The sequence below is a fragment of the Botryllus schlosseri genome, chromosome 7 (assembly GCF_051294905.1).
Source record: "Botryllus schlosseri isolate E-star chromosome 7, Bs_hap1, whole genome shotgun sequence".
NCBI lineage: Eukaryota > Metazoa > Chordata > Ascidiacea > Stolidobranchia > Styelidae > Botryllus > Botryllus schlosseri.
Window position 1 is genome coordinate 10,359,029 of NC_137242.1, and position 15,773 is coordinate 10,374,801.

The 15,773-nt window shown below is 40.9% G+C and overlaps 1 protein-coding gene across 2 annotated transcripts in view; it reads right to left on the reverse strand.

Moving 5' to 3' along the window:
- The window catches only part of LOC145442513 (GATOR2 complex protein WDR59-like), a 458,341-nt gene that overhangs the window by 2,963 nt on the left and 439,605 nt on the right, over positions 1–15,773 (reverse strand). The window contains exons 4-19 of one of the 2 annotated variants that reach the window (XM_080320451.1): positions 15,438–15,642; positions 15,099–15,187; positions 14,293–14,490; positions 13,491–13,650; positions 11,747–11,869; positions 10,546–10,632; positions 8,217–8,461; positions 6,721–6,885; positions 6,280–6,375; positions 5,559–5,668; positions 4,146–4,232; positions 3,935–4,082; positions 2,731–2,897; positions 2,244–2,325; positions 2,078–2,184; positions 912–1,059 (exon numbers count right to left, since the gene is read on the reverse strand). In XM_080320451.1, coding sequence (XP_080176577.1) covers positions 912–1,059; positions 2,078–2,184; positions 2,244–2,325; positions 2,731–2,897; positions 3,935–4,082; positions 4,146–4,232; positions 5,559–5,668; positions 6,280–6,375; positions 6,721–6,885; positions 8,217–8,461; positions 10,546–10,632; positions 11,747–11,869; positions 13,491–13,650; positions 14,293–14,490; positions 15,099–15,187; positions 15,438–15,642 — 2,217 coding nt within the window. The remainder of the gene's footprint in view (positions 1–911; positions 1,060–2,077; positions 2,185–2,243; positions 2,326–2,730; positions 2,898–3,934; positions 4,083–4,145; positions 4,233–5,558; positions 5,669–6,279; positions 6,376–6,720; positions 6,886–8,216; positions 8,462–10,545; positions 10,633–11,746; positions 11,870–13,490; positions 13,651–14,292; positions 14,491–15,098; positions 15,188–15,437; positions 15,643–15,773) is intronic. The other variant, XM_080320452.1, reaches the window with a different exon arrangement.

Consider the following 15,773-nt stretch of genomic DNA (forward strand, 5'->3'; position numbering starts at 1 on the left):
TTTTCCAAGTATCGGGACTCATAGACTAAATAGCAATAATGCGGTGGCTTTACTATTCTTCGAAGTTACCATGAAATGTCTGTGTTGACCGTCTTAGTCTCGAGTCATATGACTTGGTCAGGCACAATGACTTGAGTACAAGTCGAGTCAACACGCAAATTGACTCGAGTTGAGTCATTTTACGTATTTGAAAAAATGACTCGACCCAAGTCGAGTTATCAAAAAATCGTGGCTCGAGTCATTACAGCCCTGGATCTACCCAACATAAATACTACGATTTGAAATTTTGAACATCAATAACTTAGTTTCTAGTGGTTGGCACTGAGCCAAATTTGTTGTTGTATCATGGGGCAGCTAGTAAAATTTTTATATTTATTGTTATTAAATGAATCCAAAATTTCCTACTATGATAGCTTTGCTTCCGCTGGTTGAAATTTGCCAAAATTGGTGTGCAGCGTTTTTTTAGCCAACCTAATTTTATCAAGCAGCCAGTAAAATTTAAAAAAAAAAGTTGTTTTTGAACACTTGAACACCCCTAGTGCACAAGGGTGCACAAGAAACATTGCGCTTGTAATCAGTGGTTATGAAGTTTGACCTGACAGGGTGCACCACTCCAAAAAAGGTTGAAGATCACCGCTATGAAGCACATAATTTCGATATGCAATGTCAAGACAATTCGTCTTGAACAGTCAACTCAACAAATGAATTATAAACATATCATCGTAAACAATATAATTACGTCAACAAATCATCAACATGCAAATCCAGAACACATCCCTCGAGCACTTCAGGTTCGCACGGAATGTTGATACGCAAATTTGAGACATTTCAAATTTAGTCACATAACATCGAATGAAATAGAAACACATAACTTGAGCACTCTAATTACGATACAAATCGTCAACACATGCCTCGATGCTGTTGTAGGACGGCGAACGAGCCATGTCTGGATGCCAATGATGGCCGTTTCGACCTGGCTTCAGGCTGTGGTCAGGCGCAAACATGCAGCTTATCATAGCGAGCGTTTGAACGTCATGAAGTTTACTGTAATGGGTAATTCTGAAACGCAAGCGAGTACATGTGAGAATGCTTAATTATGCCTGTATGCCGCATTAGAAATAGATACCCCGCTAGCATTAGGTCAGGCATGGACTGTGGACTCGAATTTCAGACTGGACCGTAATGTAAACCAAAAAATGAAATTGGAAACTTTGTAAGTAATGTTTTCTGAGTTTCAAACCTGGATTCCTGCCCATCAAGTCAAGTCTAATCAAAGAAGCTAATCACAGATTACTTTTTCAATGCGCTCAAACTGTCAAATGCCAAAAAATCATTACACAGGTATGGGCAGCTGATTCTCTGGACCAGTGTTTTTTCACCTTCTTAACCCAGGGGTATAACCGAGTCACTAGGTTCCGAGTCAATCTCACTTTTGTAGTTTTGACTCGAGTCAAGCCCGAGTTCGAGCCGGCGAACGGAGGGTTGAGCACAAGTCATACTGCTATGGCTCGATTCCGAGTCCAAGTCATTGTGTTGACTGTTCAGTAGGGCTGTTCAAAAATAACTTTTTTTGCTGGATTCCAGCCATTCAGTCATTAAATTGTGAGGTTGCCCTAAGAAACACTGCACAATAAATTTGCTTAAATTCTAACAAGTACAAAGCTCTGCAGATCCTATCAAAATTTTTAATTTATACATAAAAGTTAAAAAATAATTTTTAAATTTTTTTTTCAACCATGTAAATTGTTGAGCTGTCTACAGAGACGATGCAAAACAAATTTAACTCAATTCCAAATAGTAGAAGCGGAATTATTGGAGTTTTTCGTTGATAATCCTCGGACCACCCCTCCATGCTATTTCGCTAATGCTGAGCGCCAAGCATGGATACCAGTGTCACTAATCAGGCCTTTGGTCTGACCCGGCCGGGGATTGAACCCATGACCTGCCTATCAAGAAGCCGGAGGCTTCACCATTACGCTATCTTGTGATAACACAGACCCCTTACTTTGTGTTCGCGAACCCATAGGGGTCCATGGACCCTAAATTAAGAAACCCTGCTCTAGGCTTTAGCACTTACAGTCTCGTCACTAAAGGCTTCCCGAACCCCATCACCGCCCAAGGCTTTCCATACGATGCCTTGTCATTCAAAACCGACGATTGAATCAGCTTCAAAGTCGACCACAGCTGACAAAATAACTCAATTTTAATATACATCTGTGCAGCATCGGTGAGACCAGCCATACCTCGACTAGGTCTTTTCTTCCGACCCTTTCGGCGACGTCACGATTCCTGTCGCAAGCTTCCAGATAATTACTTTTCGTGGGACTGCAAATTGAAAAATTCAAGATTATACAATAAAAAGATGAGGTGCGATGAATACCGATGTCTTTATACCATCGTATAGTATATTCATATTCGAATGAACCAGATTATTTTCAGCAACTAGTAGAGAATTCGAAAGAATATTCCTTATCACAATTTTGACGATTTTTTGACCTAACGCTGCGATTTTGATAAAATTTCGACTTTTTTTGACATGTCAAACAAAAAATCGTCCTTCTTATCAGAACCTTGTCTTTACTCAAAATGTTACAACACTTCAATTGCCTAATGCTTGAATCAGAATGGGATCACTCAGGACTCAGGCACTTGATTTTACCCAACACTAGTCTCCAGCCACGCAAGGTTGAGAATCACACTATCAGATCTGAAAGAAACACCGTTACTCACACGACGTATTCTGAAGCCAGCGTTTTGTTCATTGTAAGCGAAGAGGACAGGTCTTGAATGACTACTTTGCCAGCAGCTTTGTGAAGTCGTATTTGCAGTTCTTCCGAAGAAATTGCGGCGTTTCCCCGGCTGCCGTCTTTTGAAGCGTGCTTTGGCTTACGCGGTTTCTGACCGAAACATTACAGAACAGTAGTAAAAGAACTCAGCGACAGCTGTAAGTACTCGAGTGCGAGGTACAATGCGGTTCTTCTCAGAGATGTATCTCAAAGAATGCCCACTACTTCAACTTAAAAATACTTACTTTTTTTACAATTTAGATAGCTGGTTCTCAAACTGAGAGGAGCCGCGAAGTCGCATGAGAGAAATGATGTTTCTTAAACTCGGAATGAGTTTAATATGTGCTGAAACTTCCAAGTTTCAACAATGGCAATAATCCCAATGATGTCATAATTGCGTCATACCATCCTCACACAGATGCTAGATTTTAACTGATACCGAATCTTGCACTATGCAGAACATGTCCCTGATTGAAGAGTAGCCGGTGAATGCGTGTAGCAGTGCCATAGGATTTGGCTTATGGTCAGGTACGTTTGAACTAAGCTCGAGTGAGGTAATAGAAGAGATTAGGCACCAGAATCACTAAAATATCTATGTGTTACGTGCTACCATTGCACAAGATCTTGTTTAACAAAATATTCAACTGGAAATGTTTTCGCGCTCCAGCTCATAATTATTGCTCTGTTTATAGTCCGAATTCGGTATTTGAGAAGTGTCTCAACAGCCATAACACCCTTCCATGCCACCAAACAATACCTTGTGATTGCAAACATTCTGGTTGCTCTTTTTATTCTTTTTCGATATGACAATGAGGGAGGGCACGAAGTTGTCCACTAACATCAACCACTGATTTAAATTAAGATTGCTTTCAATACAACATCCATTGCGATTCCTTAACCAAGTCTACATTTTAAAATGCTTTTGTGAATAGTTTCAAGACCTTGCATTTTCTATTTATACGTGCAGTAGTTTTGGCAAACCTCAGGAACTACTGCATCCATCTGATTAGCAACTCTGACTACTTTGCCAAATCTGGATATAACTCCTCGTGGACAGGGGCATACGATTTCAGTAGGTCTACCAAAAAATATTGTCTCTTATTACTCAACTCAAATCATTTTGCCCTAATTTCAGTACGAGATCACACCTTTTGCTTGTAGTAGAAGTCTTTCACTGATATATCGAGCTCGTCAGGACTTGCGCCGTATTGAAGCCCGGCTTGCATGTGCGCCATCGACGGCGGGCCCTTTCGCATGACATTCTCTTGCCGCAAGTCCAACAACGCGACCAGACACCTGGGGTGTGCGAAAATACAGGAATACACGGATAGATTTTTCCCAAAACAGATGCCGACTTACCTTGGCGTGGTCGGTTCAGCGCTGGCTTCGAAGCCTTTGACTTGAGTTGGTCTCATGAAGGTCACTAGTTGTCCGGCACCGCAAAATCTGAAAGTTTAATGTTTTACAGTTACGTAATAAGTTATCGTAGGGCGATCACATCGGAGAACCCTCTACCCCCCTATTAAAATCACTTGTGCTCTCGGAGAGGATAATCTGCTTATCCCTCATTCTGAATGCGTAAGCATTGGTTATACTAGATAATGCCCCCACATTCAGTCACGAATAGAGCACGAAAATTAGTTCGTGACTCGCATCCCGTGCTTTGTGAGTAAATCATTCTTCACATATCGGAACTGAATAAAATCTATCCGAATCTATATTTTAACATACAATAACTGACATACGTTTATACGTACAGAGATGTTAACACAGCAAGATTATCTTATCCTTCTTGCATTGGCATTTCTACATAGATTCAACCCGATGCGTCTATCAGAATTTAGAACATTGTTTGTTTTTAAAATAACCCCTTCCCCCCCTTTTCTTTTTCCTCTCGCTACTTTTTTGTCGGCTGGCTATGCGCCTGGTGGGAACTGCCTATTCTTACTAACTAGCTTGGTAAGAAAGGATAAAAAACGTTCAACAGCACAAGTAGTTGACTGGCAGCACTGCAGTGCGGTGCACGCCCTGTTGCTTCATACTGGCAAGGTTGACGTCTACATCAGTTTTTCATCATACGCTTCATATTTGGGGGGAATTCTCTCATCAACAGTCATAACCTTCCATGCCATCGAATTATCTGTTGGGATTGCTAGCATTCTGGTTGCATTTTGTGATATGACGATCATGGGTGTCTAAAAAACTGATGTAGTGTAGTGGGAGTCTCCTTTTTTGTAAGCTGTGGATACTGACCATAGACTATGTAACTTTTCAGTAATCCTCAGCTGCATCTGATCACGTTACGAAATCACCATCGCCACAAAATGCCTTCGGAACTGCCAAATACTGTACACGTTTGGCGGCGTGTTAGCATTGCAGCCCGATTATTTCACTTAATGGTTAATGAGAAGAGAAATGAGCGAGTTGGTGCCATTTTTTTTCCAAGCACACCTACCCCTGAAGAAAGAATCTGCTTCCACCTATCACTCTCGCGCAGAAATAGTCAATAAATCAAAGTACCTCTACTAGGCTTTAGCTATTTGTACTACTTAATCTAGTGATATCGAGTCTACATATCCCTGGACTCAGTCAAGTCGTTTTAGACTTCCATTGGTACTTGAACAGTTTTGAGGCAAAAAATATATTTTTCACAATTTGGATTTCGAAAATTAGAAAGTGGCTTTGAGATAAGTAGGCATCACTCCTATACTTTTATGGACTATTTGTGTACCTCTCCGAGTATAACTCTGCCTAGATTTCATTTATACTCACCGCGCACCGCTTGTCCTGGGAAACGGTATCTTGACGAGCTGCTGGTAAGTCCCGTACATGCCACCCGAATAAGGGGGCGTGTAAGATTCCTGCGGGACCATATCAGAATGCTAGAAAAGCAAAGGTAGCAGGTCACAGAGATTACGGAACGCCAGTTTCTTTTCTTCAAAGATAACAAAAATTCATAAACACGGTATTATCAAACACCAGTGGTGGACAGTACTTAACTCGAACATTGCTTTCAGGACTAAATTCATGCCATTATAGTTTACTGACTCAAAAGAATTTTTGTATAATTGGATTCTCATACATTTTCTTTGTTATGACTAAGGAACATTCACCGGTACAGCTAACTTCGTCTTCTCAGCATTACAACATTGCATCATACTTTGCCACGTTGGTTTTCATTTGAACATCTGTTATATGCTTTGATAAATTATACTGCAATGAATGAAGTCTTGAAGGCATTATTATTAAACTGGAGGCTATGACTCGTACAGTGTGCAATTCAAAGACGCAACAACAATTCAACCCATCCTGTGATATAGTCTTGAGCGGGATATGGACGGTGATGCCATTATATCAAGAAATGTAGGAAGTTTAGATGCATTTGATCATCACTTGTCAGACTCGAAGGTGGAGATGCAGGTAAAAAAAAAAGCCGTTACCACAGCAGATCTAATATGGCAATTCCACCACACGAATTATCCAATCCACCTACCAACATGTTTTCCACGTGCTGCAATAATAGTCGCAGGCAGACTTCGACGCATGGCAAATTGTTGCGCACCTGATTGAGAGCTTTTTCATGCAGCAACTATAACAAATAAATTGGAGCCGGTGTCAAGTGTAACCAGAGGATGGCCAAAGTAGCTATTGATGACATTTAAAATGAACAGTTCCACTCGATCACACGAAACAGTAAGATGCAAACATTTTAAATAAATGGTCTGAAGTTTTCAAAATACGTTTTAAGCTGGATGCCTTATCTTTTGAACATCGACTGAATATATCGGGGTTATCGGTGAAGGTGCTGGTGATTAGCTAAATCAGTGTCAGCTCAAAACTCCAATACCGGTCGAGCTCTACCAATTTTATTAGCCCAAAAAATGAGCTTCGTTACTGACCGCCTCCTGGCGGATGTAAGTATAACAGTACTCACACGAACTAAATTGATTGCGGACTTCGGCCTGAGGTTGGTTGGCTTCTCGATATGAAAGCTCGGCGGCGAGTTGTTTGGGTAATGTGGGGGAAATCTCAAACGAAGCCTGACGACGATGTAGTGTGTGTAAGCGATGACCACACAGCTGCGGTGTTGCGGATCGACCTTTGAACCCAAAGAAGCTCCTTAAATTGCAAATCCTCGTCAATTGCGTTAGAGATTCGAGAACATCACTTAGCTGGTGCTACAGCAGTTACGTTCAAACATTCATGCATTCATTCGTTTTTAACAACACCACAAGATCGCTATAACATAAAAAGATAGGAAGGGGACAGGGATAAGACTTTCAATCAGACACGCAACTTGGCCTAGAGCAGAGGTTCGCATCCTTTTTGACCTCGCGTCACCCTCTGCATTAGGAAAAATAGTTCGCGGCAAGCTATGAGTGCCCTCGAGTGTCAGATTTGGGAAGCTGATGGCTAAAAATGGTCATTAACCTATGTCATATAACTGTCCAGACCCAGATTACGATAGTGGTAACTAAAGAATAGTCATCATTTGAGACCAGAGGTATTAAACACACAGCCCGTGAAAACATTTTGTGCGGCCGACGTTGAAATTTTTGATCTTCAAGTATTTGACAATATACAAGTCTCACTTATCTTTTTTCAGATTTGAAAAGTTAAAATCTTCTGGAAAATTGCTTTGAAACCGGAAACTACTCACCAAACTACATTATCACATCACTTCAAAACTCTACCATGCTATGGAATAGCTGCTGTTAAACACATAGCACATTCATTATGATATTACTTCTATTTATTACTATGCCGAATTAATTATTATATTTATGTTGTTATTTATGTTTTCCAATATTAAGGTAAATCCAACGCTGTTTTAATTCGACTTGGGCAATGACATGTCTACTTATAAGTTGTATACCCAAAACCTGGATTAGGTCACACTGCTCAAACGCTGCGACATCAGATCAAATTTTGTTAAATTTGAAACTCATATACCTATAGTTGTAGAACGTCAAATGTCCGCTCGATGTAAAATTATAACGTGACAGCTTTTATGATGGCATGATGCATTTGTCCTCTCACATGGTGTTTATATCTCAACATTATGCTTACTCTCTACCAAGAACAACAACAATTATATTCAAATATATGTAAATGCGATTGTGTTCGTGCCAGGCGGGAATTGCTACAATACCAAATCACAATTTCACGCTGTGTGTGGAATGTCAGTCAAGGTCAGCTCACTTTCAATAGGACAATTCCATCCCGTCAAACAAGGCCTACTAGGAAAGACATTGAACTAGAATGTTGGCCCGTGAGCACATCTGAGTTTGAGATCCCTGCTTTTGGCCGATCCTCAATTATCACTGCCTCATTGCCAGTGATGACCTTTTTTTCTTAGACATCGGCTTCCCAAATGCTATTCAGAAATATTTTGATGTCCTTTATTTTTGTTATATGACATTGCATCACCGATATTTCTTCGATAATCAGGTTCCTCCATTCCATATTTATAGTGCTGAGTTCCCTTTCCAGTGACCCGGGGGGCGTCGACAGCTTGCCCCCGGGCGACGGCCCACTGCGGTCGAAATTAGGCGAAGAGGACCGTGTGTTGGGCGAGCTGGCGTATAAATCGCCAGGACGATTTGGAGTGGCGCTGGTCGAGTGGGGTGGCATTTGCTTTCCATAACCTCCCTTTCGACCGCTCGATTCAAAACCTGAAAGACAATTTCGATACGCTCGATGGATAACTAGGGTTGGCGAAAATCGAGCACTGAGAGATCGGATTCCAAACCGAGTATTAGGCTTCGAGTCGAGTAGGGCATTTGAAGGCGCCAAGTTACGGGGTGGCGCTTACGCCAAATAAATTGTAATCCGTGATTAGTATTCAGACAATCGAAGCGACGTCGTTCAAGATGTCGATTTTGACACAGGTGCGCTGAGAAATGCCATCTCCTCTGCCGACCAGACGAGCTAATTCACGTTCTCCTTCTCTAAATTAAATTGTATTTGTGTCCATATTTGTTAACAAAATAATTCTTGAGTTAATCAATTTATTCGGAGCGCGAAATTGGACAGTGTGTTTGTGTATGCCTGCGAATTGAAAGTCATTTCTGCGTATATTCATTACTCCAACACAAGGCTTTGCCAACATTCACCGGGAAATGCAGCAATGCAGCTGAAACGCCGTTATAATGAGCGAACGATTGTCGCGATGTCAGACTCGGAACCCCATTGTGCTGTACGCAAGTTTCGAATTATTGATTAGATGCGCGCTTCCTTGCTTGCAGTCATCTGTAGGCTACTAATTCTTGTTGCTTCATACACTCGTATTCCCGCGATGTCAATTGTGAGTGTTTGATTTGTTATTGCTACTGCGCATTGTGCAGTACATGGCGTTGAATTACGTTGTCAAATATTACTTTGAACGGGAACCTTCCATGTTTCAATAAACTTCATTGCTGGACGGACCATATGGAGTGCAACAATATCGCGGATCGAATTTCAAAACAATTGGTATTTGGATTTCTATTGATAAGGTCGCGGCATGCGCCCATATTGCTCTTGAATATGCAATTGAATAGTATATTCATATTGAAATGAACCCGGATATTTTCGGCTGACACTCGTCAGGGGTAATCGTCAGCAACTAGTAGACAATTCAAAAGAACAGCGTATGTCAACAATCGTAACACAAAATATGATGTCACCAGCACGAAATGTCGAATACGAGAGCGTTCAATGTACTATTTTTAGATGATACACGAACTCTTTTTGTTGACACAGCCTTGGCTGGTGTATTTTGATAAAAGTCGACTCCAAGGCACAAAAATGAAAGTGTGAGCGACCCTTTCCAGGTATGCGAAATCTGTAGTCTCGATAATTTTTCGCACATGCGGGATTATCCAACAAGTGTTTGACAATTGCAGAATTTATGGCCTTTGATTGGTCCGCATCAATCTTGAGCGAATGAGTTAAGGGTGAGCTTTTCACCGAGCGTGTTCTAATGAATCTAGGGACATGCTGATTTATGCGTTCCTGCATGCCCTTTGACGTTCTTCCCACGTTCTGTGATTGTGGCTAAGTGTAATATACATTACAGAACAATTTCTACAACAAACTTCATCATCTTAATTTGTGAAATAATTCGTCGTGATCAACGTTGCGTATTCAATTGTTCGTGCGCGTGCTGGTGAATACTGAATATCTGATGTTGAAACGAGCTCACTGGCAAGCTTACGCGTACTGATACGCGTAAGTTCTCCAACACGATGAAGCTATCTTGACCATATATTATCGGTATTTAAGCATGTACTTGATAGTAATGAATAGATGCTACCTTGGTGAATTCGAAACAATTTTGAACCTCGTCCTTTGTATTCAAACCCCTTGCTTTATCAGCTATCCACCATATGTAAAAATTAAGTCGGTGCCTATGTCACTCGTTATGACATCACAAGACTATGGATCATATGGATCATATGGAAAGTTCAAATATCTACCACAAATAGTGAATGCCAGACTATTTGATAATAATTGATAATACAGTCGACTCCGCTTAACTCAGCTAGAATGCTCGAGAATGGAACAAAAGTAAAACTTGCACGTAAAAAAAAACAGGTTAATTCGGAAAATTCTTCGCTCAATTCGGACACAGGGTCGCAATTCTATCGCTTGCAGTAGAGTAGGTTATGAGTCATGTGTTGTCACGGGTTGTTGGCTAATGAAAATTCCAGACAAACGACTTTTCTCCGAGGCACCGATTTTCATTGACTCGCTAAAAAACTCCATACAAACATACCGACTGCTGCTGACACTTGCGGTACATCGTGAGCCATATTCGCCCCGGTTCCTTGATCGCCAGACGCGAAATCATCGTACAGCCCGTCTGCAAACAATAGAAAACTATTATTAAAATCATTCCGAAAGGGTCTACTGCAGTGGTTATGAACCGCTGGTCCGTGGAAAGTTTTCTGCCATCAAGAAATAAAACATAAAATTTCAAATTGATTTAAATTTTAGAAGTTTGGAACGCCACTGTATGAATCTGTTTAAAAGTACCCTACAACTCGTTTCGGACAAGTAATATCTGAGGGCAACGGAGACTTATAAACAAACTTCGGTAAATTCCGACATTACAATTCAGCGACACTTGCCAGTATAAAAGTGGCTATAGCAAACAGCGAAGTCGCATTTCTTTTAAAGGATATCGCACAATCACAATTAAGTTAGCAGTCTTTCACAGGATTTCGCGAGATTTACTTGGAAGAAAGTTTAATAGAACCTCGCATAAATATCTGATATCAAAAAGGCAACATTAATTGAAGTTTCCACATTACATTAAACTAGTATACATTTGTTTTGCTATCAAGGGTTCCCGGTCCGTGAGATCAAAAAGGTTGAGAACCACTGCTCTAGTGCACCCAATCACCATCACAAATAAATGTTCCCAATAAACATGTCAAAAATCATGGTGTTTCAAATGATAATCAACCGTGTTCTACAAAAAAAAGTTTGATGTATGATTTATGAGTGTTGGAGTTCAAGCTTGGATTGAAATTTTTTTCCAGGCGGTTATGTCGCTAACGTCGTATTATTCAGCCAGTTATGTCACAAAAAGTCATTGAACATAACCCATAATGCTAACCGATTTGCTGATCTCATAAAACTTCTTGAAGACGGTATTATAGAACCGGCACGAGCCAGCTGAATCCTGGTTAGCGCTAGTTCAAGGCATCATGGTAGCTTTTAAAACCCTTGCCCCAGCCCCAATCGGTTTAATCTATCTCTAATTTCCTAACCCCCAACAATAACCTAGCCCTTGCCCTAACCTTAATACACCCGTGGATCTTCAACGTGCATATATTCGTGGAGAACACAGTTGATAATTACATGAAACACCATAAATTTTGATATGTTCATAGGGAGCATTGATTGGTGATGGTCATGGGCAACATGAATTAAATGTACACCAAACCCCGATCCAGGGACTACGGTCAAACCTTCGCTCAGCTCGTCCTCGTCAACACTGGTTCCGCATCCACAAGATGACAGTAGTGAGCTGTCACATTTCCACATTAAAAGGCTGTGATCCTTTGACCACGTCACTAATTCCGCAGTGCGTTCTGAATAAAGATTTTGTAACCATTATATAAAACATGCGGAATTGTGTAATAGTACAATACATCACCTAAGGTGGGGAACTCTTTTGTTGGTCAAATATGAAATTTCGATATTTCATAAACGATAGAGTCTACATTCTCAAAAATTGGTGTGTGAGTTCTTCGAACTTTACTTTCTATATCAAGTCAGTGACGTGCGGTCTAATGAGGCAGTGCCTCACCTGTCGTCAGGATGAGTAAGTGAAAATTGTGAAACCCATCCATGAGTCGTGATTATATTGTTGTTACACATCGATGTTCATAAATAACTAAATTTGAACATTTTATTCATCTAACATCATCTATTTGCATCATTATTATTCGAAAATACAGCGCGAAAGGAGAGGTGAGGCACGGGTGAGGCACTGGCGGGTCGTGCCTCACCTGCAACTATGCAATTCATCATAAATGGCTCGGAATTCTTAATAACTGGTATCAATGAAATGGTATGGTCACACTGATTCCGAAAATATAAATATTAACAGTGTAAGGGCACCAGAACCCCCATAAATCGCCAAGGAAGGTGACCTTCGCCTTTATTACAGACAATGCTATCATAGAGAAACAATGGCTAGGTGAGGCACAAACGAATCTGCTTCATGCACTATTCGCTAATAACTGGACAATCGAAACGCAGTGGAACGCGCTATCGATTTCGGAATCCAACAGTCTTGTAGGAATTATATAAGTAGCGACGGCCAGTGCGTAATTCGCAGCCAATACATTCCCTTACTTATGTAGCTGTTATGTATTTTGCATCCATAGCTACGTTAAATTGTGGTATATGAGAGCTACTTGCATAGGCTGCATTGTCGTTGTTTGTGTCCTTTATGCTGTGTTCCACTGCAAATGCAATCCCTTTAACCCCTAATTGTGGTATGTGATTGTGATAGCCATATACTTACAAAGCCTGCGTTGTTGTTTGTGGTCAGTGGTGCCACTTCTAAACACTAGATCTAGTTTATTTTGACTTGATCTAGTACATTTTCTTTCGAAATTCGGAAAATCTAGTGTTTTTTTACAGAAAAAGAATTGTATCTGAGGATGCTTTTTTGATGTTCTTCGAATAATTTATACCGGAAGCCTACTTGAAGAGATAGTAATTATTATTTGTCTAAATTTGGCAATTTAGCACAATAGCGACCAGTCCTACATGTATTATGGAATGTGGAATTGCATCGGCTATCAGTGTGCAAAGAAAATGCTCTCCATACCCGCTGCTGTTGTTATTCACATTTCAGGTCTCTTTATCAGGAGCTTTACGTGCTTGCGTGCGTGTTGTGTGTGTGTGTGTGTGTGTGGGGGGGGGGTCGTGCCTCACCAGCCATGAACCTCACTGCACGTCACTGTATCAAGTAAATATCAGCCTTTCACAATAACCCTTTGGGCTCTAACTGGGGGATCAGGGAGAGGCCTATCAATTGGATGGTACGTGGAAAAGCCCGTCTTTTAAGTGTCCGGAGGCCTCCAACAACGTACGGTACTTGAACAGGCTTTAACCAATGCTGTGACTGCGACAAACGCAGTGTGATTTCAGTAAAAAAACCGTAAATTCTCAAACCAGATCCATTGCAACATCCCATACCTCCAGGGATATACCGCCATCCGAAATCTAGTATGGCATCCCGGTGACCCGCGTACGTATGAACCGGTTTCGATGTGTTTCTGACGTTCCATAAGAGAGCGCTGTTGTCCCAGCGCTGCATTTGCGGCATTAGAGTTGTGATCATACCGTATCCAAATGGCTGAAACGTGGCATAGACAGAAATTCACAAAACCAAAAACACTTTAAACGAAACGAAATGACATTTTGGATTGGTTCATCAAAATGCACTCTCCAGGGTGGCACAGATACCATCAACACTGATATTGTTGTCCTTCAGTAGCTACAGTGTTCAGACAGTTACGGTAGTGATTTCCAAGACATGTAAAACTACTTCAAGTGAAAGTGAAAGTAAAAACTGAAGATTTGGATTTGAAAAGTTTAAAGTAAGTAGTTTGAAAAAGTAGATGAAGTCAAGACGTCGAAATAGCAGGGTGCGTGCATCTTCCGGACCAATGACAAATTGATAATTATTATAATTGGCGAGTAATTGATATATGAAGACAAATTGGTGCAATTTTCGGAAATATATTCAGTCACGTGCTGCAGGAGCTATTTCACTCGGGTCGTATGACGGCTTCATCATGTATGACATGATGGTAACATATCAAAATATGACTTTCTAAATTTCATAACCCATAGTCTAACAAGAAAGTAGTTGGCTAAAAAACTGTCAAGTAGAAGTGATTAAAAACATAATGACCAAGTAGCGCAAGTAGGCAGAGGTAAATTATATTTCCAAGATTTGTCCAACTCCTTAAATACAACTCAGTTCCGCTATTACCGTATATCTCGCTGTCCTGACCGGGGCACCGGCCGATATCTGGTCGTCGGCTTCAACCGACGGTTGAGACGTGTCCCAAAATCGGACCGTGGTGTCCTGCCCCGACGAGGCCAAAATATTCGGGTCCCGGTAGCTCCAGTCGAGGCTGTGGATCTTGGACAGATGGGCCGTGATGTATTGCGTCGGCGTTCTTCCGTTCTGCAGATGACAAAAAAAAATGACGGGGTTGATTATTCGAAAAAGGAATGGGCAAGCATATTTGAAACGATGTGTTCTTGGGTCAACGAACAGCCAATGTTGAAATTACTAAAAAACTGTGTAGTTTTTTAATCGATGTGATTCTTTATTATTTTTTGTCAGAGGTCAGTTGTGATGATGGCTAGGGGAAAGTGATGACCTTTTTATTCAGTAAGCAGCTGCCCAAATTTCGTAGCTAAGCTATGCCAGTAATTTTTGACCAGTGTTGACGACAACCCTGGTTGTGCAGTTGAAAAATTCTCAATAGGAGTCAATTCAATCACTAATGTTTAGGAGTCATTGTTAAAAAAATCAGGACCCACCGACTTGAACAGTTGCCCGGAATTTGAGCAGATATGGTGAAAGTACTTGTAAGAATGTAGTGTCAAAACGTAGATTCGGTCACGGATCGCCTACTTCAGAAATGGTAGGGTGCGTCTCATGGACTAATGCAAAATGACTAAGACTAGTCCAATAATAAAACTAACATAATAAAACTTTTCACGTTTCCAAACAGTAGGCCTACACACGTTAAGTCCACCTCATGCGCAATGAATAAGTTCATTTACCCGGATATCCCAAATCCGTACGTCCCCATCGTGAGCAGTGGCTAAGATGTATTGAGTTTGTTTGTTCCACTTTACTTGATACGCCCCAGCTAAGAAAATACGAACAACGTCACCGTCACACATACAGTAAAGTATAAATAGGCTATCGTACAATGGCAACATAATTCAAGATCGGGACTCGATGATAAGGACACTGCCATGGCTGAGTCGAAATATTCAAGGCAAAAATCTACAAATACTTCTTTGATATCGACCCAGCATTATTCATAAACACTATTCACATTTGTGGTTCTTGAATGCATGTTCAACTAATATGACAACGGTGTGGTAAGCGCTTACCAACTGCGGAAGGCGTCATAGTTGGCCTTTTCGTGTCTCTGATGTCCCATACATTAATTAACGTATCGATGGAGCAAGACGCTATCAGATTTTCATCGGACGGGCACCAGTCGATATCGCTGATATTTCTTGTGTGACCTTTCAACGTTGCTATTTGCGATGCATTGTTGTCATCATAAGTCCACACATCTGCAGTTTGGCTGTACTATAAGGGGATGGAATTTTTTAATGATAGAAAATAAAGTATCGTGCACTGAGGTCAACAAGTTTACTGATCAAAATCAGAAGAAATGCTGAAAAGTTCTACTCAAGTACAGGTAGAATGGCTTGAAAATT